The 26077-nt window shown below is 42.0% G+C and overlaps 1 protein-coding gene across 2 annotated transcripts in view; it reads left to right on the top strand.

Moving 5' to 3' along the window:
* The window catches only part of adamtsl3 (ADAMTS-like 3), a 79618-nt gene that overhangs the window by 25947 nt on the left and 27594 nt on the right, over positions 1 to 26077 (top strand). The window contains exon 2 of one of the 2 annotated variants that reach the window (XM_063900765.1): positions 3817 to 3933. In XM_063900765.1, coding sequence (XP_063756835.1) covers positions 3817 to 3933 — 117 coding nt within the window. Of the gene's footprint in view, positions 1 to 3816; positions 3934 to 24535; positions 24688 to 26077 lie in introns of those variants that run through there. The other variant, XM_063900766.1, reaches the window with a different exon arrangement.

Here is a 26077-nt window from a genome sequence, read left to right as displayed (position 1 = left end):
ACTGCTCTTGGGATATCAAGTTGAGAGAAATCTGGCAGGGACAACTACATTTTCAAAAGCAGTCTGAGGAAGAACATTATGATAACCGAATAATCCATCAGGAATCAGAGAAGGTGATGAAAGTGGTGCTTCACTTTTATTTAGTTTCCCAGAGATGTAAGTTGTTGCATTGCAGGTATCCCGTGTGAACGCCTGAAGGGAAAATTGTAACCATCAGTGTTTTCTTCCTTTTTTTTTTACCCAGAAGAGTGTATTGTTGCCTGAGGCGAGCCAACACTCTGTCAAGGCCTTTATGACTCCTACCGTTATCAGTCCTGAAATCCTGAAGTGGCTGTGGGCTTTGGGCTGTAATGAGAAAATATTAAACTAAGTGCCTCATAATCCCTCGGTTCCTTCATGGTGAGCGGAAAAATCCTCTTAACAGATCGATGTGTGGGGGCCGGAGACTGATGTGGCAAAAGTCCTGGGATGAGAGAAAGGGCACCCTTTTTTTCCCCCGAGTTTATGAAAGAGGAGGGGAGAAGAGGGCCCGAGGTTTCCTCCTGCAAAATGTGTTAAGTGAAAGCTCACATAAATCCCCTTGAAAGTGGATTAGTAAAAATATCTTTTCCTCTTAGGTTTCGTCCAGACAGGAGCCAGTCTTGAAAAATGGGTGTCCTTATCTAAACATTGGACGGAATCTTATTAATCAAAGGCAGCAGTGCGCAAAACACAAGTCTGGGTTTTGGACCAGTGCAGCACAGAGAAAGTCACTCGCTCTTCACAGTTTCCACCCAAACAGTGGAAGCTGGCACCACGTTATAGGAAAGCTCAATTATAATATCAGGTTGGTGTTATTACTGTTGATTATGTGCTTTTGAAGACCTGACTTGCCCCAGAGTTCACTTCCTCTCCTCTTCCCTGGTTCAGACGTGCTCTTTGAAATCCAACTCGCCTTGGAGGTTAATGAATCACCGGCCTGGTTCCCTGTTTTACTTTCACCCTTGGCCTTTGTCACTTTAACACACACGTACACACACGCCTTGCATGTGTAGTTTTGGGAGATTGGGATGCCCGTTTCAGTTAGTTCTTTCAATCACGGGAAACCAGCAGTGTGTTTTCTTAACCCCTGTCATGTTCATTTCAAATAAACCTAAACATAGAATGAGTAAGTGCATGTTCTAACAGAATCTAACACATTCAGGAGGAAAACGACTCCTAATGTCAACCTTTAGTACTCAGGACTTCAAATGGGGGCCTTGTCTTCCAAAAATACATCATTCAACTTTATGCTGGACAGTTAGATTGAAGCGCTCAACAACTTCATTAGGATTCGTCCTCTGGGGATCTTGAATGTCTGTACAGCATATCATGGCAATTCATCCAATAGATATATCAGTCTGGACCAAAGTAAGGGGGCAACCTAAAGCCACGCTGCTTGTGTTGCTATGAAACAGTTTAAAGTTGGGGACGCTGTGGAAAGGTGACTTGAAACATGACACAGGATGCATGAACTTTTTTGGTATTTGACCAAACCCATGCTATATCCCTTTACCTCCTCCCTACAATTTATCTGATGCACAGGAATGTCACACTTCCTGTATTGGGGAAAATATCTCAGTGAATCTAATCCATGCAGAAACTGATTTGTTGAATAGTAATGTATTTAATGGGAGAATTGCAAAAAAGTGTTTTTGTCATTGTCATAAACCCCCTTTCCTGACCTGATAGCGTAACCCAGCACTTGCCCCCTCTTTGGAAATATCCAGTCCTCTGCCAGATCCTAATGGCTTAGTCCAGTGCGGGTGTGCAGGATGCTTGACATTGGCACCGTACAGCTAGCTTGTTTGCTCAGGGAAACGAGTTTGATAGATCCCGCTTTTTAAGGCTCCAGCCAGTGAGAGTTTAGCTGTCATGCACCATTAGCCTGTAGCTCAGTCTGGTTCCAGCATGCTGGACGTCTTTTAAAGAAGATGGATGCAAACTTTGAAATGACAAGGAAATGGTGGTCAGATTTGTCTGGTGTTAAGACGCTGAATGTGTGAGAAAATCATTTCTGTAGACGAGTGGGGGGGTCATCTCTTGAGAAAGACACAATCGACATGTTCATCTCGGCCGGGCCTCCATTTAGCCTTGAGCGAGGACATCTGGTCACTTAAGTGGTTTGCAGTACACACACACACACACACACACTCAGCAAAGCTTCTCTTTAATGTCAGTATGCTTGACTTATATTTGCTTTACCCCTGGCTCATAGTTCTGCAACATTTTAATTTTCAGCATCGATGGCAGAGAGGACACGCTTCAGTGCAACGTTAGTCATGAGATCTCCCGTTATATTCACTTTACTGAAGGGTGTATTTTCATAAAGGGGTTTTCAAACAGTTATTTGGGTTCCCATGCTAAAAGGGATCTGGGGTATAACGTTTTAAACTCTTGAGTCAATCTGAGAAACGTGTAACATGTATTTTAACACTTTCTCACAGGTATAAGATGAGTTTTCAAACTGATTTGCAGACTCTACCACGTTTTTTTTCAATTGCGACATTCAAATATAATATAAAATAAAAGAGGACAGTTATTTATCTTAAATACATTTTTATTTTATGGCTCAAGGTGCTGAGTTTTCAGCCACTAAAAAACCTGGTCTTCTCTGCACTGATAATCCCAGATATAAAGTTGTTGCCAACAGCTGCCACATGTGCAGATCCATACCCATCAAAAATGTGCTCCTACTTTATGATCTTGGTCATTCGAGGAGGCTTTTGCCCACATTTCACCGCGGTGACCTATGTGTTGTTACAGATGCCTCCTCAGTGTGAGTGACTGCCGCTAAGCAGCACTGAGTGTGAGGCTTTAGACCAGATTTCATTTGTGTTATTTAAGAGTAAATTCTGTGACTCTTTCCCACACAAAGCTGCTGTACATTTTGAGCAGTTGCTTAGCAGCACTGTATTATTTTTTTCGTCCCACAACTTAAAATGTGTGACCCCCTACGATGCAAAGTATCCTAACCCCTGCTCCGCCTCGGCAGCGGCCCGGGATGCAGGCATTTGACCCGGGTCATTACAGGGTGTTTATGACCCGTAGAGAGCAGCTGAGGGCCCCGCTCTGTGAATTTGTGCATCCTGCAGAATTCGGGCCCTGCTGTGCTGCTAATGGGCCCTATCCACGATGCCCCTCAACCCCCACCCGTTCCCCCAAGAGGTGGGTTATTACGTCGTCTGATATCAGATCTCTTCTGCTGTGAATTCTTACAGAGTCCATGACGATTCCCTATATCATGAACGACGTGCGGTAGTGACAACAAACCACAAAAAAACAAACAGTGCTCGGTAAATGATTTCAAACAGACACATATTTACTTTAATTTCCCTCTGTCACACATCAATCCAGAGTGGTGTAATAGCCTGGTCCGCTGGGAAGACTATGGTATAAATAACAAACTGTTTATTGCATCACCATGCTCTAGTTCCTTCTGGTTCCTCTACAAAGATAATGCTGTATTATGCAAAGTAAGTTTTTTGTATCAGTCCAAATGTCAAAAAGGAATTTAAATGACACCTGGTGACATGAAGCTTGCAACTGGCGGCTTAAACAAACAAAAATGTAAGCTAGCCTCAACTTTCTTTTAGCGCTAATGACTCTGTGAAGCTTCAATTAATCATATGTTTTTTTTCCACTCTTCCCGATTCCCTTTTCTTTCCCACAATTCCTGGTCTGGTTGTCCGTAAATGTGTAGAAAAATGTAATTTTGCATCTGGCCAGTGTTGCTTTTGTGTAAGTTTGTAAAAAGCATTCATATTGACCTGCAGGACTCCTGATTTTGTTTTTCAGGTTGCAGTATGGGCCAACGATGGGGAAGCAGTGTTCATCAGAGAGTACACTCTGATTCGACGAGACCACCTGGCAGAAGAGCCCCTCCATGATGGCATCCAAAAACCAGAAGACTCTGTAAGTACCTGATCAGAAAACATTACTCATTTTTGAACTTGGTTGCTTCTTTCCTTAAAAGTCACAGATTAAAGGAAGGCTTTAATACAAACAAATGCATAGAAATAAATTGAGATATAAGAAGAAAATAAATCAGCAAATAAATCTATCACGTTCATGTAGCACACCACAGCAGAGGAGTGAAAATCAGCCGTTACACCTCAGAAACACGAGTGAATGATGATGGTGGAACATTGGGAGGGGAGGACGGGCTGACCCAGCGTGATGTGAAACATCCAGCACACGCTAACATGCACTTAACACGCCGAAGGGTGGGGTGGCTTTTTTCTGCATCACATTACTCCCTCTCTGTCAGCACCTTCTGATGAGACATGTAGCAGTTTTCTTTTCTCTCACGCAGATGTTTTCATTTGTTGGGCTACTGGTGTCACTATCTCATCATTCCTGCCTGCTCTTTCGGAGAGGAATGGTAAATGTTATCAAAGGTTTCTGAAAAGATAACGTGAGCTTTGCCTTGAAGGGATTTTTTTTGTGAGGAAATAAGTGAATTGACCTGACTGATTTACTGCTTTTCATGCACCATACATAACCTCCTCCTCCGTCAGGTGAAAGGTGAAAAGTCCTTTTTGCACAACCTTTACAGTCCTCTACACACGAGTAAATGACCTTTTGACTTAACTTATAGAATATTCAGCAGCCCCGTTCCCCCTTTGAACACTGATCAATATATAGTGACATTTCTTTTGATGGTCTGCTTAAACTCGCCTTCACACTTTCAAAGTAAATCATGAGGCATAACTTCAACTTTCGCATGTGCCGGACAGCAGAGGGCAGAGGTCGAATTACTTCAATCGGGAGGGGAACTCTTTTTATCATTTAGAATCATATTCAAGTTAAATTTCCCCTTTCCTAGTGTCCTAAAATGACACATATTTGACAGTATGTTTTTTTTTAATATGTGCTCGTTACATACTCTTTTATATCCTTAAGGCAGACTTAATGGAAAAAACATTTAAAAACAATCTGAAGTCAAGAATGTAAACGTCATATTACATGCTAACTGTACTTAGAAACCACAAACAGATATATTTACAGCATTTAGATTTCTTATTGTAACCAGGCAGCATTGTGATTTATGATCCACTCACCTCAAGCAAATTTTTGTGTGCGCATCAGAGAGTGGTTTTCAAACCCAACACCACACAAACTACTTTTGTATATCCCACAAACTGTACTCATGCTGTCCAGACCTCATTTGCTCTGCATGGGTTTCATTTTTGGTCATATGGTTGCTTTATACTTGCCATAAGGTGCATAGAGTTGTGCAGGAAAATCTCATTCCACTTTAGTGTATATTGAAGGTGGAGTTCAACATTTTTGAGACTCAACAACAAGGTTTTGACGACTTTTAAATGCAGAAATGTTGTTTCTGCAAAATGCTACCTATTTCTAAAACCGTGACAACTTTCCATTTTAAAATGCTGCACACCTTTTATTTTTTAGGATTAATTTTATTAATTTTCTTAGGTTTGTTTGTATATTTTTACCCCACTTTAAAAAAATCTCTAAACTTTAAAAATCTCTTCATGTATTTCAAATAGTTTTTGAAATAGTTCTATATTTGCTCCTTTTTTCCAAACCTCTTATTGTGTTTATATATTTGCACTATTATACACTTAAGCAAATTCCTTGTTTGTGTAAACCTACCTGGCAATACCCCTGATTCTGATTATTAATGCTATGCTATCCTTTGCTACATGCATGATGCTAACATGTCTTCGGATTGGGAGCCTGCAGACTCTCAGGAGAGTGTGTTTCCTCTCAGTCTATTTCCAGGCTCTGTTCGCCTGTAGCGCTGTTCTGTGTCGGGTCCTGGTTTTATATTGAGCTTGATTCCAAGCCAAGACAAACGCAGCTTAATTAGCAAGCAACCCAGGAGGCGGATCTCAGACTCCAAAGTGTGTTCCCTTTCTTTAGTTTAAATTTCAAGAGTATGTGCCAGGGTCGTCCGGTGGGCAATAGGGTTGACCTCCCCAGCACCCTGTAGTCCCTCCCCCCAAAGGGCCACAGATGAATTGTTCTCCCCAAAGGGAAGTGTTTTTTCTGGCATCCTCTGCACGAGCTACTTTCATGCAATAGAGCAGTCTTAAACGGCTTAGGCCTAAAATACCTTTGTAAACTAACCCGTATTTGTTATGTGATGGCAACTATGTACTGAGCTTCAACAATGTGGGCATTCATAAACAAATATCACATAAGTTTATTAGGCTGAGAGGTTCCTGAATCACCATGTGCGGGGGGTCTGATGGCTAAAAATGTTGGCCGCCGAGTCTGAGAAAGTTCTCTGTGTGACTGAATGAGTAAGACAGTGAAGATAAACAGAAAAGCTGCTTTTAAATCTCCTCGACTCTACATTTATGAATGAAATTTCCAGCAGTCTTGAGCAGAACCAGTAATAAAAACGTTTAAAGATTTGTTACACGGTCTGATTTAATCAGCCTCAGAGGGATCACTAAAACATACATTTATCTCTTTAAAAATCTGCATTTTGAAAACTAAGGTGAAGTTTGAACTAAACTCCTCGAGTTTATTTTCTGTAAGGAGAACAATTAAATGGAGGAGAACAATTGAACACTGCTAAGCTTTATCACAAAGTGAACTTTAAAGAGTTGGGATAGAAGAGAGAGACACAGCCACTGGAAAAAAAAAAAGAAAGGCGATGGAAGGAGAGACGCCACACACGGTTTTCTCCTCAGCTGGCTCCTGTCTAGACGGCAAATGTGATCATCCTGTCAACAGACAACTTTAAGCGGGTTACTGAAAGGTGACCCTTCATTTACCAGATGAGAGTGTGTGTGCGTGTCAGTTTCCAGTTGTGTGAGTTTCTCACAAGCAGCCCTATCCCCGGTAACTGTGTGGAAGCTACTCCATGTTTGCTTTGAAGCATTGATCAGATGTTGATATGAAAAATAGTTTGGAGTTCAGCTTCATCAAAAACTGTAGTACAAGTTAGCACGATAGCAGGTTTTTTACTACACGATTATTATAGCCAAAATAATCATATTATCGTGAAGTAGACCAGTGCACATACTGTATACTTCACCTTTGTTTACTGTGTGTTTTGTCTGTTTCTTTCAGCCAAACCATGTTTTTTCTACACCAAACCAAGTTGTTATGATGCTATTTAGTTTTGTTTCAAATTACCACCAAATGTTGCCTGCGCCTAAATCTGGGTGAAGATTTGAGGTTACCCTCAGAGCATAATTGCGGATGCATTCTTGTTGCTTGGAAACCCAATTTGGCAGTGTTCCCCAATCAACTACATACATTAAATAACAAATCTGCATACGCTAAAGGAGCGGAGAAGGACACACAACAACAGCAGTAGAGACTTAGAGAAGTAATCTGAGTACTTGTGATTAGTTCCTCCTCCACACTGAGGCTCAGGGTGCCCTGATTGTTGTGTTATCCACAGCAGTAATGGCCAGTATATTATGGGTTGTGACAGCAAAGTGTTGGTAATGACTGTCATTAGAGCCCCACTTTGCATCCGTGATTCGTGTGAGGTGGACACTTCCTCCCGCCTGTCTTCACATGTCTCATGGAATGATGATTACTCTATGTCCTTTTGCACTGCTGGAGTATTTTCTCACCTCTTTCTGTCAGATGTCCGATGTTTTGTAACGCATCTCTTCCTCTCTGCCCTCTGTCTCTCTCACTTCATTACTTAATGTTTTTCATGCTCGATGCACCGCAGGCAGTAAAATTCAGGGCTTTTTTCCCCCTTTAAAAAAACCAAAACCTTCAGGGCGAACAAGTGTCCAAGACGGTTCCGCCTTTTGGCTGGGTGTCAGGGTTCGCAGTAATGGATGTTGAGCGAGTGAGGCCAAGGGCTAGTCGGGGTGGCAAGCAAATGGGGGGCAGTCAGTGGCCCTGCAGCGGAGAGAGAGAGGGGCCCGTCGCTCAGCACGCCTTCTTGGCAGCTGTGTTATGCATGTAGCGCCAGGGGGAAAGGGCAACGGTCTTGCACAATTAAACACTGCATTTGTCTTCATTAAAAGGATGGGCATGTTAGCTTTGGCAGGCTGAGAGGATGTTTAGGCTAACGTTTTTTTTTTTTCCACTACGTTCTGTGCCCCCCCCCCCGGTGTGAACACCACTTCAAGTTAAAGCTTTAGGGGAATTCTGATTCCTTTAATGCCAGAAAATTGGCTTACTTTCAGCTGACGTATGTAACCTTTTGTAGCCTTAAAGGCACCCTGTGGAGATTTTGACAACCAGCAGTGCCTTCGAGGAACATTTGAAAGAGGGGATCCTAGTCCTGCACGTGGACAGAGACATACGTCCACAGTCTTAAATGCAAACCCAATTCTAATTCTTCTACAATCAATGAGATATTACACTCTGATATTATGCTGGTTGGTGCATTGTGTAACCTTTTGACAAAACCAGCCATTCGCTGTTTTTCAGATCCCCTTTTTGCATGGTTTTTGCTCATACTTATTTATTTCCAGAGTTGTTTTCTTTAGAGAAATACAATTATCTGGATCCCTCCTCATTGCATGTGATTGACTTGTTTGTTTATTAGAAAGAAAATTGCAGCTCATGCTGTAGTTGTATTGGAAAACCTTGGATCCAAACAGGGAGTTAATAACTGCTTTTGGGACGCCAGTTAGCCATGAATGCCAGTGTTTGTTTTTGCATGGTCAGCTACACGGAGATATCCTGACCCTTTTTGGTGCTAGCAATGATATCCATTATGCATTTAAAACAAGACAAAGAAAAGACTGAACAGCAGTGAGTAAGAAGACATTGGCCTCCTCCGCTCTTGGCTGTCTGACTGCTGTTTGGCACATGTGATCGCAGTTTGGAGGCTCGGCCCAGCGCTGTGCAGGAAAGTGCTGAGTGCTGGTGAATGTGGTGTGAAACTTTGGACGGGGGATCCTTCTCTCACCCGTGTGTTTGTTCCATCAACATATGTGTTCAGTAAAGCCTTGGCCCTCGCCCTGCCACATCGAATATCCCCCCGGCTTGATGTGGTGTCACACCAGTGCACTGTGGGTGCTGCTGAGGTAATACCACCGGGGACAAACCCTTGCCACAATATCCACTGAACAAATGTGTGTGTGGTTCTGGCTACTGTTGCTCGCAACCCCCCCCCCCCCTCCCCCATCTGCACAGCATACCCCCCCCCCCCCCATCTGCACAGCATACCCCCATGTAATCCCAGAGTTGTTAGTGTTTTCAAACTGACATGTGCTGTGCAATATGGGAATCCATATGTATTTAATTTCTGCGCCTTTTTAGAATTCAACACTATCACGTGTCACCTCCAGCATGCACTGCATCAAAGTGTGTGTCTTTGATTAATGGGTGAAACTCCCCCCCATCCTCTCGCCATGTGAAGGCATGCACACATTTTCTGGGCATGTGATTGATATCTAATTGTTTACATTTCCATCCCCGTTGCAGATGTTTGTATTCTACTCCAGGTTCTACGGCATGCGTTTACTCAGGCATGCACAGACACAAATGGAGACGCACTCGTACAAAAGAGACGTGTTGATGCCAGGAAGTTTCATCCAGGAATTTTTGGATGTCTTATAGCTTTTGGAACTCAGTGCACTAATTGCCTCCAGGAGGTGATTGTTTTTATTAAGCCTGTTTTTTTCTAGCTCTGTGTGTGTTTGGGCACGTGGGCAAGATCAGTCAAGGTCCTTTGCCATGGATGTGGTTTCATTCTGGTTTAATAAGAGTGTTATATTAAAATTGTGCAGCCAGTCAATAACAAATCAACCCAAAAAGTACTCTCTCTGGGTGGGAGTGCCCCAACCAATCTCTGATACTTTATAAAACAGAAATGCTTTGAAATAAGAATGTGTCTTAGACATGTCATGTTTCACTTTCAACCTCTGGAAATAAACGGACTAACTAGAGGGTGGCAGATGCTAACATCGTTGGCCCTCCAATGTAAGCTTCTCTTTGAGGCGTTCATAGCGAGCACTTGGCTCAGGTTGATGCAGCTAATATCCAGTATAAGCAGCGTGTTATCCAGAGGTACAGCAGTAATAGGCTGCTGCTGAAGGATCCCTGCCACCCATGCCGAGCAGAGTTAAGGTTAAGCTGTGGACAAGGTGCAACCCAAAACGGACGCTGGTCTTTAATGTGGGCTCTAATGGCTCTGTGTGGTCGTGGTTGGGCATACAGTACTTTAGCAGTACAAACATACACTTCTAGTTTTCCTTTCTGGGAAGCCATGTAGGATTGGCTTCTACAAAGAATATCCACTGCAGCTTGGGGGTTCTTTGGAAGGAGTGAATTCAATTTAAAGGTCGCAGATTGCCCTGATTTAGGATCCTAATGAGCTTGTGTCGGGATGTCTTGAGCTTGACCTCATTTGAGAGACACCAATGCCTAACGCTTCACTTACCAATGTTTCTTTTTTGGTTGGCGTGCCGATTATTTTCTAGATTGAGTGATTAGTCAAATGCAAGAAAATCGTGAGAAACCCCCAGAGATATTTTAATTTTAGGACCTTCCTTATTATTGCAGTACTGGGAATGCAACATGAAAAAGTTATATGTCTTAAATGTCACCTATTATAATACATTTTTCATGTTTCGTCTACATACATCTGTCCCTGTGAAGAGATTTGGAAACCTTCAGGAAAAGAAATGGTCTCTTTTTTTTTGTCCTGATCCATTTATATAAAAACCTTTGGGTTTCTTTGGGTTGTGCAACCAATAGCCAAAAACCAACCAAGGTAACACCCGCCCACCTGAATCCCCTCCTAGAGCACCGCGGTGTTTGTTTTTAACCAAATATCTCTCAGGGGGGCGTGGCCAAGCAGCAGCTCATAAAACAGAGGGGTTTATGGGATGCTACAATGATCTGTTTGTTACTTCAGCCAAACACTTCAGAGACATGTTTTGTATAGATCTGAGACTTATAATATTTTGTTGAAAAAGAGTGTAATAGGGGACATTTAAGAAAACTAAAAGTGACTTTAAAAACGTCTGTTGCAGAACAAAACATTATTCGATTACACAAAAAATGTCCTGGCAAATACACTGCCTTAAAAAAGGTCACACTCTAATATTCGTTGGACCAACTTTAGCTTTGATTACGGCACACATTCGCTGTGGCATCGTTTCCACAAGCTTCTGCAATGTCACAACAGTTATTTCTGTCCAGAGTTGCATTCATTTCCTTTTTTTTTTTCTTGTATTGATGACGGGAGATCAGAACGCTGCGCAAAGTCTTCTCCAGCACATCCCAAAGATTCTCAATCGGGTTCAGGTCTGGACTCTGTGGGGTCCAATCCATGTGTGAAAATGATGTCTCATGCTCCCTGAACCACTATTTCACAATTTAAGCCCGATGGATCCTGGGATTGTCCTCTTGGAACATGCCCGTGCCATCAGGGCATAAAAAATCCATTGATGGAATAACCTGGTCATTCAGTATATTCAGGTAGTCAGCTGACCTCATTCTTTGGGCACATAATGTTGCTGAACCTAGACCAGACCAACTGCAGGAACCCCAGATCATAACACTGCCCCCACAGGCTTGTGACCTTTTTTTTGGCCGGGCAGTGTATTTTAGCATATGAATGATGGTTTTGCATTTTGGCTCAGGGATGACTTAAAACAAAACTTCAATGGGAGTTTTAGCCATTTCATAAACCAAACATTTTTTTCCCCCACGTCTGGCTGCCTCTCAAACGCTATACTAATCATCATCCCATTGAAGCACAAAAGAGGGGATTATTATGAGGATATAATGGACTTTTTGCCTTTTTAACATTAGTGTAACAAGGCATTCTGCACCATTATAATCATCAACAGTGTCCTTCACCCCAATCAGTGGAAATGGTGTTGGATGAAAGCCTCTGTTTCTGAAAGGTAATCTAAACGTTGTTCTTGTGCAGGACATTAAACAGTGGAGTTTGTGTATTCTTGAAGGATTTGAAAACCCTTACAGTCCGCTGCTTACGGTAACCTGACATCTCTGGGCGCTTACAGCATATTAAAAGGGGGTTTTGATCGTGGTGGTCTCCCTCTGGTGCTTCATGAGAACCCATCATTGCAAACTTGTGTAAGTACTCTGAGCGTAAACATGGGAAAATCAAGACCCGTGCGTGTGCAGGCCCACATCACATGCAAGCTCACACCCTCCTGCACACACACACAAAGACAGTTTTCACTCCGAGGGGGGAGAAAGCAATCTGTTCACAAACCACAAAATTGAAAAATGACCCTGACGTTCTTCCAAGCTGAAAAGTGAGCAACGCTTGCAACACAAGAAGATACTTACAGTAAATCTTCAGACAACACGGAGTGAGCCTTTCACTTCAAATTAGCGTAATTTAAGGATCTCTTTAGGCTGCAGGTAAAGATTCGTGAGGCTCTCTCTCAGCCATTATGTTGTCTCATGTTCTCACACACACACACACACACACATACATACACACACACACACTACACACACACACACACACACACACACACACACACACACACACACACACACACACACACACACACACACTTACTCACTCACAACCACACTTTAATCGCCTGCAGGGTACAAAGCTTGGCAGTCTGTAAATAGTATTCTTAAAAAGAACTTGATGGTCCTTGGCTGGTGCTCAGCTCTGCATCGCTTGTAGCTTTTTGAAAAGACACACACACAGTTATGCAGTGTTCATTATTCAAATTGTATTCACAAATATCATTACAGAAAAATATCTTTGTGGTTTTCCCTCTTACTAGTTGTTGCAGCCTGGGTTCTCAGTAGTTTAGTGTGTATCTCTGTGTGGTTATACATATATTTGTCTTGTAAATGATCAAATATAGTATATAAAATCACATTAAGTGCAGTGTAATAAAGGTTCTTCTCATGGGTTTGCTTTTTCAAGGCTCCAAGCCTGATCTTACTTTGTAAAAACTGGCAAATAGCCTAAAATGAGTTGGCTTTACCAAAAGCATTGGTGTAAAATATTGTTTAAAAGATGTGGTTCATTGCTAATTAACCCTCATTTGTGTTGTTTGATTACGAAACCACACTTCTTCCATTGAATCCAAAGTACACAAAGACCTCAGCCAAAGCGATAGCATCCAAATCTTAGTTAATGATGACCTGCACATTTCCATTAGTACAGATGAGTAATGCACATGATGTGTGTTCAGTGTCTCCTAATCAGCAGTATGCCTTTTTTATAAACTGCTCTCAACATCTCCTGAAAGCTGAGGCAGTTTGTTTGAGATGACATGGCTTTGTGGTCTTCCACAGTTGCATGTTACTCTCTCCATTGTACAACAACACGCTGTGGTTGTGGTGTGATTGGCCTCTGAGTGCTGATGCATGAGGTTTATAAATGCCGGTTTGATTGTGAACACGTTCTCTGATTCGAACACGAGCGTTGAAACTGTGAATGCTTCGAGGCTTTTCCCCGTTACCCTACAGAGTGGTATTAATTCCAAAGATGCTTCCCAGGTGCACCGGTCATTGGATTTGGAGAAGGGGATATTTTGAGTATTCAAAGCCCATGTGTGATGCCAGAGTGATTTTAAAGGATCAGGATTTAAGCATGTGTGTGTTTTTCTCTAAAACGGTTAAAGTTTGGGCTTTGGGCTATGTTTCACCATGCCTTGGACCATTATGTTAAGTAGACGAATTGGACATTTTATAAGCAATATTGTATCGGAGAGCATCTGGTACTTTAAAGGATGTGCATCCTCCCACAATATGCATGCAAACTTCCTGGATTCCTTCTCCCTGGCTTTTTTTTCTGAATCCCAACCCAAATCCAATGAAAAGTGACCCGGCGGATTTTAAAAGCTTTAGATTTATGATCTCTTGGTGCAGGTCCCGCGATGAAAGCATTGCCTGGAGCCAGGGTGTTCATTGACTAAAGACAGCTCCGCATGTTGCATTATCCCTCGATGAAATGCCTGCATCGTTTTGTGAAGATAGCCTATGATTTATAATATCCATTTTTGGGGTACTAAATGTGAATGTCTGTCGTCAAAACAGAAAATCATTTGATCAAATTATTAATATTTCACAGGGATTCACAAGAGCTCATCTGTATAAGGTTAAATACATATTTGGCATATTTGACTCATATCAACATCTCAATGTGTGTTTTCTTTCCACAAATCTGGAAAAAGAAACACCCAAATTAAGCAAAATAGGTCAAACTCTCAAAATTGACAGCGCCTTAATGTCTCTCCTTAAGCACAGTTTTATTTCCAGAGTTAAAAAATGTTCTGTACACTGAGAGGTTATGATTTGTGGCGCCTTGGGTTTTACAGGTTGAACCACAGGGAACGAGCAGCATTTCTCACAATCAGCTCTCTGATGACCTCACTGAGATAATGATAGAGGATAAAGTGAAGCCGAGGAGCTGCTTCTCTACTCCGTCTTTCACCGGGCTGCCACAGATGATGGAGTGATAGGTGGGATGGAGGGGTTTTAAGGCCTGGCGCTGTTTTGCCCTCAATTGCATGGCGGCACGCTGCAATAGACACCAATTAGAGTGAGGCGTAGAGTGAAGCATGGCTAGATGAGCTCAGCCTGTGGCTCCTGTCTGGCACCCACATGAACATAAGTGCTCAAACGTACACACTCTTTCTTCTTTGTGTATGTCTTAAATGTATATACACAGAATGTTTTCAAGGATTTATTGACGATAGCGAAGCGTGAGAAGTGTTAGTCCGTACAGTACTGACACAAAGTGATTAAAGTGTGTATGTGTTCGTGTGATGTATGGATGTGCAGAGGATTTATTTTAGCACCCACTTATTTTGTGTCTGATGCCAGAAGCTAAATGTTTGAGAGGGACCACCCCAAAGGCAGACTAGTCTCGTCCTTCTTCTGTTGCACCTCCCATGGACTCTGTGTGCGTCCAAGGAAACTTGGAATTGAAACTGATATTTGGAGCGAATAAACTTGTGGTCCTTTCATGAGGATTTCTTGTGGAAAACCTATCCAGCAATTCAATTATTAATGATTATTTTTGACCCACTAATACATTTGGCTCTGACCCCACTGTAAAGCTCAAACTCAACACATCTTGGGCTTCGGTGGAGTATCATTTTTGTGAAATGAGTAGCAGCCATGATGAGAGTAGGTCAAATTAGCTTTGGGATTATCTTTGCAATGGGGTCATCTTTTACTAAATCCTTTCCTCAAACTCAACACCTTTCCCATCAAGGTCATAAAAAAAGGGAAAGGACGTCATTTTGGGAATTTTTGACCACAGCCATGACACTTCTTATTGGCGCTTCTGATGATTGGCACACTTGACCTCCCTTCTGCAGCTGTTTAAAAATGAATGAAACATGAGCTCCAAAATGACTTGTACTTTTGTCTCTCCGACACAAGAGGCTGCTCTTGAGCTGTAAAGGCTACGATAGCAAACCTTCAGTGATTGAGAAGTCTGTGCTTGATCTCTTTTTCCCACATTCATATTTAATTGTCTTATTTACAGAAATACTTATCTGCCCTTTTGTTGTTTAAAAAAATAAAGGAAAATAGAAGAGAGAGGATCTTGAAAATAACTCCAACTTCCTGGTCAGGATAGGAAGAAGCAATGCTGGGTTTTATTATGGGATTTATTTTCCTGTCCATCTCTTCTCCTGCTGTGCAGCTTTACTGTCTGAGCAGTATAACACCTCGCTGGTAGGGAGTTCACTACAGTAGCATATTTAGACAGCTGTAAGCCCAAAAGCTCCTGTGAAAACAGGGCAGAGGGTTTTTATGTGGGAGCTCGATGGGATGGGGGTGCACTGATCCATTGCAGCTCTCTTCCTGTGCGGTTTCTCTTCAGTCATGCATCCGAATGTTTCCTCTCCCTCTCCATCACCTGGGCAAGCTTTGACTCGAAGCTAGGACACATGAGGTTTCTTTTCACGAGCGTGCGCTTGCTGATTTTGTTTTGTAAACTGTGAAAGGGAAACTAGATGTGATTTCCACATTTCAACAGAACTACAAAGGGACATAGCCTGAGGCGTGAGTTTTGCAATATAAACTTTTCTCAAAGTGTCTTTAAGGAAATGATGTATAACTTGGCATGCTAACATGCATATATATATATTACACACACACACACACACACACACACACACACACACACACACACACTTTCTCATCTCCTTTATATACCGTTTCTCTCTGTTTGTCTCTCCAGCTCTCACTCTTACACAGAGACATCACCCACAACCCTCAGATACAGGCTCCCATGATGAGCAGCAATTATTATTCAAGTCCTGTAACTCCATATCATGTATAATTTGACATTTCCTGGTGCAATCACTACCCACAGGCTTCAGGACGTGGACATTTTTTACTGTTATGTGCTGCACAAGAACCCAATTTAGGCCGCATCATAAAATGGCTAACTGAACAATTTTATATCCGCAACCACTGATTAAGCTTCCTTTTTGGGCAGCATAAGCAAACTGTTAACACATCATTGATCCTCATCTTTAAGGGTGATATGTTTCAAACATTAGTCTCCTTGCGCAACATTTTCATCATCTGGAGTTCTGTTCCTGGCCCTTGAATCCAATTTGTATTCTTGTTTTAGCCCTGCTTTTGGTCTCCACCACCCTCTGAGGGAAATATCTTGTTTCTTTTGAGGGAAAATGCATCAATATGTTCCCAAGTTAGTTTCTAAATGAGTCTGTCTACCCTTAAATATGACTGACAGGTATGACATCTCAGCAATGATGTTGATAAAGTGAAATATTGACAATGAGGTCAGATAATTATGTTGTGCTACTGCCAATTACAGCTTTCTCTTGGCACCATTGACCCTCCTCTTCAGTTGGTGAGGGTTCTGTTCCTGTTTCGCCTCCAGTTATATACAGAGCAGTGACGTCTTATGAATACTTTCGTTTGCCATTGTCTTGTGGTCACACTTCCTGGATTTCTTGAAACTTGGCATTGCGTTGTTACAACAGCCTTGTTTTTTTCCAGTAGCCATAAAGCTACTCTTTGCTGTCAGGCAGAAGTCAGAGGGAACATTTGGAGAGATGGGCATTTTTTAAAATCATGTTTATCTTGAGGCTTTGGTGAAAAAATGTAATATTTGTCCTGTGAGCCATATTTCCTTATTGACCTAATAGTAAGTGCTTTGTATTTGATATACCATTGGTTTTGGAAACGGAGGGCAGGAAGACGTGTGTGCAAGAGCTCTTTTCCATATAGATCTACTCAATGGGTTTCGACAAGCCAAGCTGAAATGCTATCCTGTAAACTTTACACAAGATGGATGGAAAGAGAAAAGAAGACTTGATGGAGTGACACTTTAAAAAAGAGAGGAAATGCAGATGAAGAGGAAGTGAGTCACTCCATGTGCTCTTTTTCCACTCAGTCAGTATCATCTCATTCACAGTGTGTCTTAGAGGACTGAAATCAGCCAAATGAATTGATCCGTTTATGGTATAGCTTCACACATTATAATGGATTAATGTCAACATCCTGATTTCTTGCACTTGGGTTGCATCTTCCCTGTGTTTCTCAGCTGATTACAGAAGCACATGTGTGAGGAATGCTTGATTGTGCATTGTGGCAGGCTGACGGATAGTTTCCTCTCTGTGAATGTGGCTGCTGCAAGACAAAGCCCAGTCGAAGTGTTGAAGTGTGGCTGCTCGAAAGAGCCGTCAGCACCCCCAGCACCACGGCAAGTTATGGACAGAGAGGTGCGTTGCATAAGGAATGACATCACGTCTCTATCTTTGTGACGATTTTGGTGCTTATCAAATAATGTTCAGAAATCATTTCAAAGCCTGTGATTGTACATCTATGTTAGTACGAAATGTAGGGTTAAGTGATTCCAGTGTTTTAATGCCATTTTAAGAGTTTTAAGCAGTAAAATGGGAAATTACAATGGTAAAAAAATGTGCATTGTAACTTCACTGTAACATCCAGTGTGAGAACTTCAAGTTTCACATCCATTTCTCTCATTTCAAAGACATGCACTGATTAGTATGGTAAACAAAGCAAGTTTTTGTCCGATTTCTACATGTTTCTGCCTTCATCAGGAAGTGATCAATTGCTTCAAAAGTGGTTTCGATGAAAACCTCTTGCATGCGTATAAAAGATTTGGTGAGTTTATATATTTCTCAGGGAGTTGGAACAATGTGCTGGAGGTGTCATCTATTCTTTTTAATTGTTTCCATATTTGTGGGTTATGTGCAGGTCGTAAGAAGGAACTGAAGTACACACTTCACTCTGTGTGTTATTACATCATTTTTTAAACCAAGCGAAAAATGTCAGATTTCAGAGGACGCTCCGAGGGTTAAAGCCTCCTTTGACCACCCTCATCATATTACTATCACTTTCTCTGATGCTCCCCGAGCCAAACACAACACACAATACATTTTCGACAATGAAGAACACATGTTACCGATGTGGCTCAATTTGGAGGTTCAAACTGAAACCTTAGCTGTGTGCAGCACATTCAGGAGATCAGACACGTCTTCCTGCGGCTACAAGAGCCTCAACTCTCTTCAAGTGTAAATACTCCACACTCGCACATCATGAATAATAAGCTGCTGAGACAAACCAGGTGCCTTTTTTATTTGGAGTCACTGCTTGGTGTCTCTGCTTGAAAAATTACTGTTGAACTGTTGTGTCTCGTTTTGCAATTATGAAGGAGGTTAACAAGAGAGCCTGTTTCATGTCCGCACTTCACGAAGACCCGTTTCACTGCTTTGAACTTTGTTTCTCTGAGCTGTCATTACATACAGGCAGTAATTAGTCTGGATGTAGGTTCTGTGTCTCCTGGTGTTATTAAGAAAAAATTAGCTGTTTGCATTTAGAAAACCCTATCAACTTTTTCCACTTTTTTCAGTTTCTCACTGTATTTTCCATTTTGTTCTTTTTCCTGTTTCTCCAACTTAATATCTATGGATCCTGACATAACCGTGCATGTCATATTTACAGTTCTGCAGTCCTGATAGAGCCTGTTGCTGCCAAAAAATCTTTGGTTTCACAGCTTTGATTATACCGCAAGTCTTTGAAATATTTCTTCATCATAACGAAATATGTCCCTGAATAAGCTGAGCAGGGTTTGTTCTTCGTAAAAGTCACAGAAACCCGATCTAACTACCTTTTAGCAAAGCAAACTTGGTCCTCGTTTTAAGGTGGGGATTAAGTTATCAAACTTTTGAAAAAACACAAATGCATGTTCATGTGAGCCAGAGAACTGTCTACATGTGTTAAGGGAAAGGATTTGGTCAAAATCCAAACTTTGATTGTCATCGCAGTGGTTTTCATTCTTCACCCCCACAAAAAAACGCATGAGCCGTGACAAGTTTGAGTCCCTGTTAAAGTCCTAAGAATCCCAAATGTATCAATAGGACAAATAAGTCTCTAAAGGGTGAATATTAATGTCTCCTGTTCCCGAGGCGTCTTCAATCTTGAAAATCGACACGGAATAAAATAAGTTCTCTAAGAAAAGCCAGTTCTTCTTTTTCGTACAAGGCAAAACAGAGCAACCTGTTCATTACTGATGCTCATGTTCACTGATTAAGAAGACCCACATGTTACAGCTGCTTCCACTGACACGTTGGAGCGTTATGTGGAAGTTCAAGAGCAAACTTTAGGTTAATTTATTTTGAAATGCACAAGGAAACCAAAACAAATGAATCACTCGGACAGGAAGGCATTTAGGGGGAAAGGGATGACAAGGCCAGGTTAGATGTTGACTGTGAACGGCCCCAGATGCAGCGCTGGTGTCTGCTGTTCAGTTTCACAGGACCAGGAGAGAGAGGACATACAGAGGATGTTCATTCAGCAGTGGTAACGATAAGAAACACGTTATATCTTCTAATTTGCTCAAAATACAACACTTTTTACTATGCATTATGAAGTCGTACTAGCAATAATAATAAAAATATCATTAAAAAATATTTATATGAAACTGTACATACACAAATAACAACAATTGTAAAAACGAATTCACTAATAAGCTAAAAAATGTATTAAAAGCATATCCAAATTAAACTACAGGTCAGATTGTCATGAAACTTGGTGAAAGGGTCAAGCATGGGCTGAGAAAGAACACAATAAATGTTGGAGCTGATCAGAGTCAGGAGCAGATGCTTTAATAATTGTTCACTTTCCTTAACATTGCAGATTTGGCATTTGTCCATCTCCGTGGTCTTCGCATTGTGAGTGCCCCTCTAGTTCTCTGTGGGTTCATCATTACCTACCTTTTAAGTACAATAAATAAATTCATTTCAGATGTTTCAAATTCAAATGGTGTATCAAACTATGTTTTCAGATATTGAATTTAAATTTTCAGAAACTGTTCTGAACAGCTAGAACGTCCAGATGATATGGCTATATGGTCTCCATTCTCAAGCACAGGTGATCCGTCAAACTTGATGCTGGCAGGCAGTCTATAAATAAGCCGTGATGCTTAGCGTCTGGAGGCGGGTCCCACGCTCCCTGCTTCCCTCCAGCCCACCTTGGTAGACCAGTTTAACCTCCAGCGGCTTTACTTAGCTAATTTATACCCCCTCCTGTTATGCCTTCTTTAAAACGCCACAGTGGTCGCGAGTGGGTTAAAGAGGGATTCATTCTGGGGGATTGTTGGTGTAGAGGGACCCTGATGGAGATCACCAGAAAAGCTGCTCAAACATATGAGCTCTCCTGAATGTGCTAATGGGAAAAGCTTGGTGCTGGGAACATATGAACGCAGTTTCAGGAAGCAGTAAATGTCACTGCTGATTCTTTAATTATGTGCCCCATTCGTCCTCTGCGCTGTGGGAGTTTTAGAGGCTTGCTCAGGTGGGATCAGATTGTGGTTACTGGCTTATTCAATATGTCACTATGAAGACTGAAGTTAATGATTAAAACATTTTATTTGTTGAGTACATTTCTGGTTGTTTTTTTCAAATAAGTGTATTCTCCGTGCTTATCCCTAGTTAGCATGCTTTTTTAGCACCTGGATACTAATGCCATTGGTAACCTGGCTGTATATCTTTGTCCCGTCTAAATAGCAGATGTAAAATACATTTTAACATTGAATCTACCTTTTGTTGAGACTTCCAAGACAACGTCGCCAGATGTTCCCAGGTCTGTGCAAGCTGACGAAATCCTTTATAATGCAGCTGCTTTCCTGAGAAACAAATCACTTTGTTTTCATTCATGGCATATAAAGTTCTGGGACCAATATCCACCTAGAACAAATGTCTTCCTCCGAGGAGCTACAGGGAGTTGCAGTCAGAAGGTCTCTTGGACTGTAAGCCAACAGAGATGGGTCCGTTAAAGGCCGATTTGGCGTTTTTATCTCCCCCAAGCACATTATTTATCTCTAAAACGGCCTTGCTCGCAGCACTGTTCATCCTCCCCCGTCGACCATGATACAGTATCCTCAAAAGATGCTATATGGCTCTGTAAATCTGTCATCTTCAGATTACCAACAAATACTGAAACCAAATATTGCAGAAATTCAATCGACCCCCCCCCTTCCATATCATAATCGTAAATACTCAAGTAGTTCATGGAAAGAAAATGAACTTTAATGCTAATCATTAAAGACAACAAAGAATAAAGAAAGATATTATGGGAGTGTTTGAAAGCACATGTTTTTGTACTACTGCATCCTATGAGTTGCTGTTTTGCAGCTCACCTCCCATCTGGCTTGAATTGGATTAAGCTGATAGTCGGGGAATTACATCTTAATTTTAATACCCCGTTTTTGGGGGGGTTGGTGAAGTGTGGTTGGTTTTCAGCTGCAGGTCGTAAAATCACTGTCCTGGTAAAACATTTTATACTGCGGCCCAGAAAGCTTTTCAAACAATGGCATTGGTGTAAATCTTGCCTGGAGCACATACTCCTTGGTGGGGGGGTGGTTGGCGGGAGGCTACCATTTATCCCGCCTGAACCATTTAAGTCTCCTCATGGGAGTCAATGGTTTGGGCTCTTGAGTGTAACTTAGAGTCAGTCCCTGGTAACTGTAGCTTCATTTATCTCTCTTACTGAGAACTCAGGGACTCTTAACTCAGGTCATTCCCCCATAATATGGCAATATCTTAATTTTACCCTGTATTCCTCCACAGAGGAGTCATGGGAAGGATCTGTTAAACCTCTGCTTCTTGGAAAGCCTACTTGGTGACCTTTTACAAGACCTGAAAACATAGCCGGTTAACATTTATATGTTATTTTGCACAAGAGAGTATTTCTAGTGTAATTTTACCCTACGATGAGTAAGAAGCAATGTATTGCAGGGTTATTAATTGGCTGGTTTCCAACATTTTCCAAAAAATGGAACTTATTTGTATGTACAAGGATCAAACACCAGTGGTGGAGTTACATAAAGTACATTTACTTAAGTAACAGCAAGCTTGATCAGCCACTGGAGTCTTATTTGCATTGAGGGATTATTATTTTTTAACTTGCTTTCCGCTTTTACATCCAAATAAAGTGGTTTGGATCAATCAAAGCCTAACTCATGGTCCTGCTCCTCTTTCCTGGCTTGCCAATTTAGCTGAAGTGATTTTGCCGTGTTCCCGGATCTCAATAATTGCTATAGGGAGTACAATGTTTTCATAACCGACTGAAATTGTGCCCTAATCTACAAAAATAGTGGTTCAGAGTCTGTCTTTAAGCAATCAGTTCCCTGTAATCTCCTTAACCACTTGCATGCTTCCCCTCATGCAACCTAATACCCAAACCTGCCTTTGTGTGAAATAACAATGCACTATATCATTTTTTTCTTAACTCATGGTCTTCACAGATTATTGTTTAAATAACAGGGTTATTATTATACCCTAATAGGGTTTCATCCTCCGATTTTATCACAGATTATTGTTTAAACTGTGAGGAGACACCTCCAGCAATGTTGTGGTAGAGAGCTGGCTCCATGTGGGTGTCAGTCAAACACATTAATTTCCTCTTCTGGTGTTTGGTTTTAAACTCTGGGCAGATCACCGATGCCACGGTTTATTTTCTGTAGTCATACGTTAGCAAATATGACAAGGATTTCTTCTGAAAGCAAATATCAGACGGTTATGAATTAAAGGTGGAAAGGGGTATTGTGTGTGTGTGTGTGTGTGTGTGTGTGTGTGTGTGTGTGTGTGTGTGTGTGTGTGTGTGTGTGTGTGTGTGTGTGTGTGTGTGTGTGTGTGTGTGTGTGTGTGTGTGTGTGTGTGTGTGTGTGTGTGTGTGTGTGTGTGTGTGTGTGTGTGTGTGTGTGTGTGTGTGTGTGTGTGTGTGTGTGTGTGTGTGTGTGTGTGTGTGTGTGTGTGTGTGTGTGTGTGTGTTAGACACCCGCTCCGGTGTTGTGATTAGGGATGCTGACTATTCGCTCTGGAGTGCAGCACATTCCTCGCAGCCTTAATTGATGGCAATTATGTGGTTTTTGATTTGGTGTTTGATTGGGAAGTTGGATTTGAAGTCTTGATTTGAAGGGCACAGGGTTTTTTTTATTGTCTTTGGAAAGTGAGGGTTGAATTCCTGAATGATAGCCTGCTACCTTGTAAGTCACATAAAGGGGCACCAGTGGGTTGGCACCAACTTTGACTTCTTTTTTTCTGTTTCACTGTCTGTCTCTTGCCATTTCAGGAAGTTCAAACTGGAAAGTCGCTCAGTGTATAGTATATTCCCCCTGCACCAAGAGCTGTCCATCTCGCCGGTTGTTTTCTCTATAACCAGAGGTTATTGTCCTTCCAGGGGACACCTGGCTTGTTCCCCACCTCGACAGTGCAAATGTTCCCTGGCTTAAGCTGCCAGATGTTATGAAAGGCTCTATTGAAGTAAACCTTTAGCTCATAAAGAAATCTAAAAAAGTCTCCATGGCTGAGAAGTCTATTCTGATAGCTTCGGTGACTGGACTATGTCATCTGATTTTACATGGGGATCTCACATGTAACTCCTTGTAAAACAAAACACAATCAGGAGGCCGGACATGAAGTCATGTGCTCCTTTTGTTAAGTTGTTTTTGAGACAGCATGTCTGTGCATACATGGAAATTCCTTTTTGTTTTTTCTAAACATATTCATAAAAACAACGCTGTTAAACCAAAATCCAAAACTTGCTCGTAGATTATCTTGCTCTGTACAACTGAGAATTTTTGACATTTTCAAAACACAGTGCTGGCAGTAGACTGAGCAAAGCTGTCCAGAGCAAAAGAGAAATGAAAAACAGCAGCATGAGCGAAATAAAATGAGGAAAAAAGTGGAGTGTAAGAGGCAGAAATTTGAGATTTTAGAAGAAGAAATGGAAAGAATCAAAGGCAGAAAGAAAATTGGTTTACAATTGTTGTCTGTCTGCCATTATTCCTACTCTCTGACTGACACACACACACACACACACACACACACACACACACACACACACACACACACACACGTGTGAAGTTGTGAGGTTGCAGCTGGCCCTGTTCCTTGTTTGAACTAGCACGCCTGACTGAGGCCCATTTATTGATTGGCTAGAGTGCCAGACCTGAAGGACTCGTGGGGCTCGGATCCTGCCCGATTACTCCCCCCACATTCACACAAAAACACATACACACTCCCAGTCCTCCTTCCCTCCCCTTACTCCTGAGGTAGAAGGGGAGCGAGTCAGAGAGGAGCCGGCAGGCAGACAGACGCGACTCAGAGTGACCCGGAGAGCCGAGCATCACAGACAAATACTCACTCAGAGCCGGAGAGGTTGACTCACACACTCTGGGGAGGCATGGAGCGAGATTTTATATCTTGCAAGCTACTGGTGACTGCTCTTCTTATACTGGTACTGTAATGTTTCATCTTTTCCTCAATCTTAATCCAAGGAAAACCTGTTTCTGATTCTTTAATCTTTCATTTAAGTAGTTGTCATGTGGGTTCTTATAGATTGCTTTCCTGTGTAGGAGTGTGTATGCATGTATTTTTAGATTTTTGATTTGTGCAGCAGAAATGCGCTCTTCAGCCGGTGGAGTCATTTCAGCTCTAACAAGGCAGCTAGTGGGCCCTGACTTTATTGACTTTAACTCAAACGTCCCCATGCCTCCTTTGTTTTTGATAAGTCACAAAGGTAGGCCTGTCATGTGATTGTTAGCACTCCCTGTTACATTACAGTGACTGCCTTGCTCGACGGTGAGTACAGTGGCGTGCTGCGTGGAGCAGACGACAAGGGATTCAGCAGATGTGCAAATATCGTATGTCTTTCCGACTGAAAAGGCCATCGTGTGTATATTGACACAGTCTGCGAAAAAAGACTCCAGAGTCTGGTTTCTTTCCCCTGCCGAGGAGTTTTCCATCTTCAAGGAAAATGTCCTTAGTCTCAGCTGCTGACAGGTGACTTAAATAGAATCTGTCCATCAGAATAACATAATATGGAGATCACTGGCCTTTTTATCATGTGCTCATTTCCTCTCTTCCATTTTGGATTCCTGTCAGCCACAGGGCCTTTAGTGGTCACATGTTTGCTGTTTTTCTCCAAGTTAAAGAGCCAGAGAACAAATGTGTCTAAATGTCACTGCTTTGTTGTGTAAATGCTGATGTTACAGTGCAAATAAAACCCCAGGGCAAATGAGGTTAGGAAGCCTCCAAGTTGATACCCCAGCCTTTTGATAATTGGATCCAAATTCCAGCAAGACTGCCATGAGCCTTGTGTTCCTCCGCCTCTTATTGAGAACAATAGCAGAACCGTCAGCCAAACAACCTCCTCATCTCCATCCATCCCTCAGTCCCTTCCTCTGTCTTCACCAGCCTTGTTTTGCCTCCTGCCCTCTTGGCTTTGCAACACACAGCTCCCAGCCGGAATTGAGTTCAAAATTCACTGATTGCTTTTCAAAGGAGAATTAAGTTGGTGTGTTAACCGGCTGCCCAGAGCACTGCCTGTGTTTATTTACCGTGGATCCAAACACGGGAATAGTTGGCCCGTGCAGAAAGTAGCGGCGATGCGTTTGGCTGCATGCTCCATTGGCGGCGTGTTTAGGTCTTGCTGTTCCTCAGGCGTCATCAGCCCTGACAGCCATTTATATCAGTCCCCACGCACTTTTAATAACGTGAACCCACCACCCTGCTCCGCAGCTTACATCATGGGAGTTTTTGCTACCTTGACCCAAAGAAAATAATCGAGGCAGTATTATTACCTTGATTCTGCTTTCCCCTGAAATCCATTCATCTTTGTAGACCAA

This window comes from Eleginops maclovinus, chromosome 14, assembly GCF_036324505.1.
Source record: "Eleginops maclovinus isolate JMC-PN-2008 ecotype Puerto Natales chromosome 14, JC_Emac_rtc_rv5, whole genome shotgun sequence".
Classification (NCBI taxonomy): Eukaryota; Metazoa; Chordata; class Actinopteri; order Perciformes; family Eleginopidae; genus Eleginops; species Eleginops maclovinus.
This window is presented reverse-complemented; position numbering and strand designations above follow the sequence as displayed.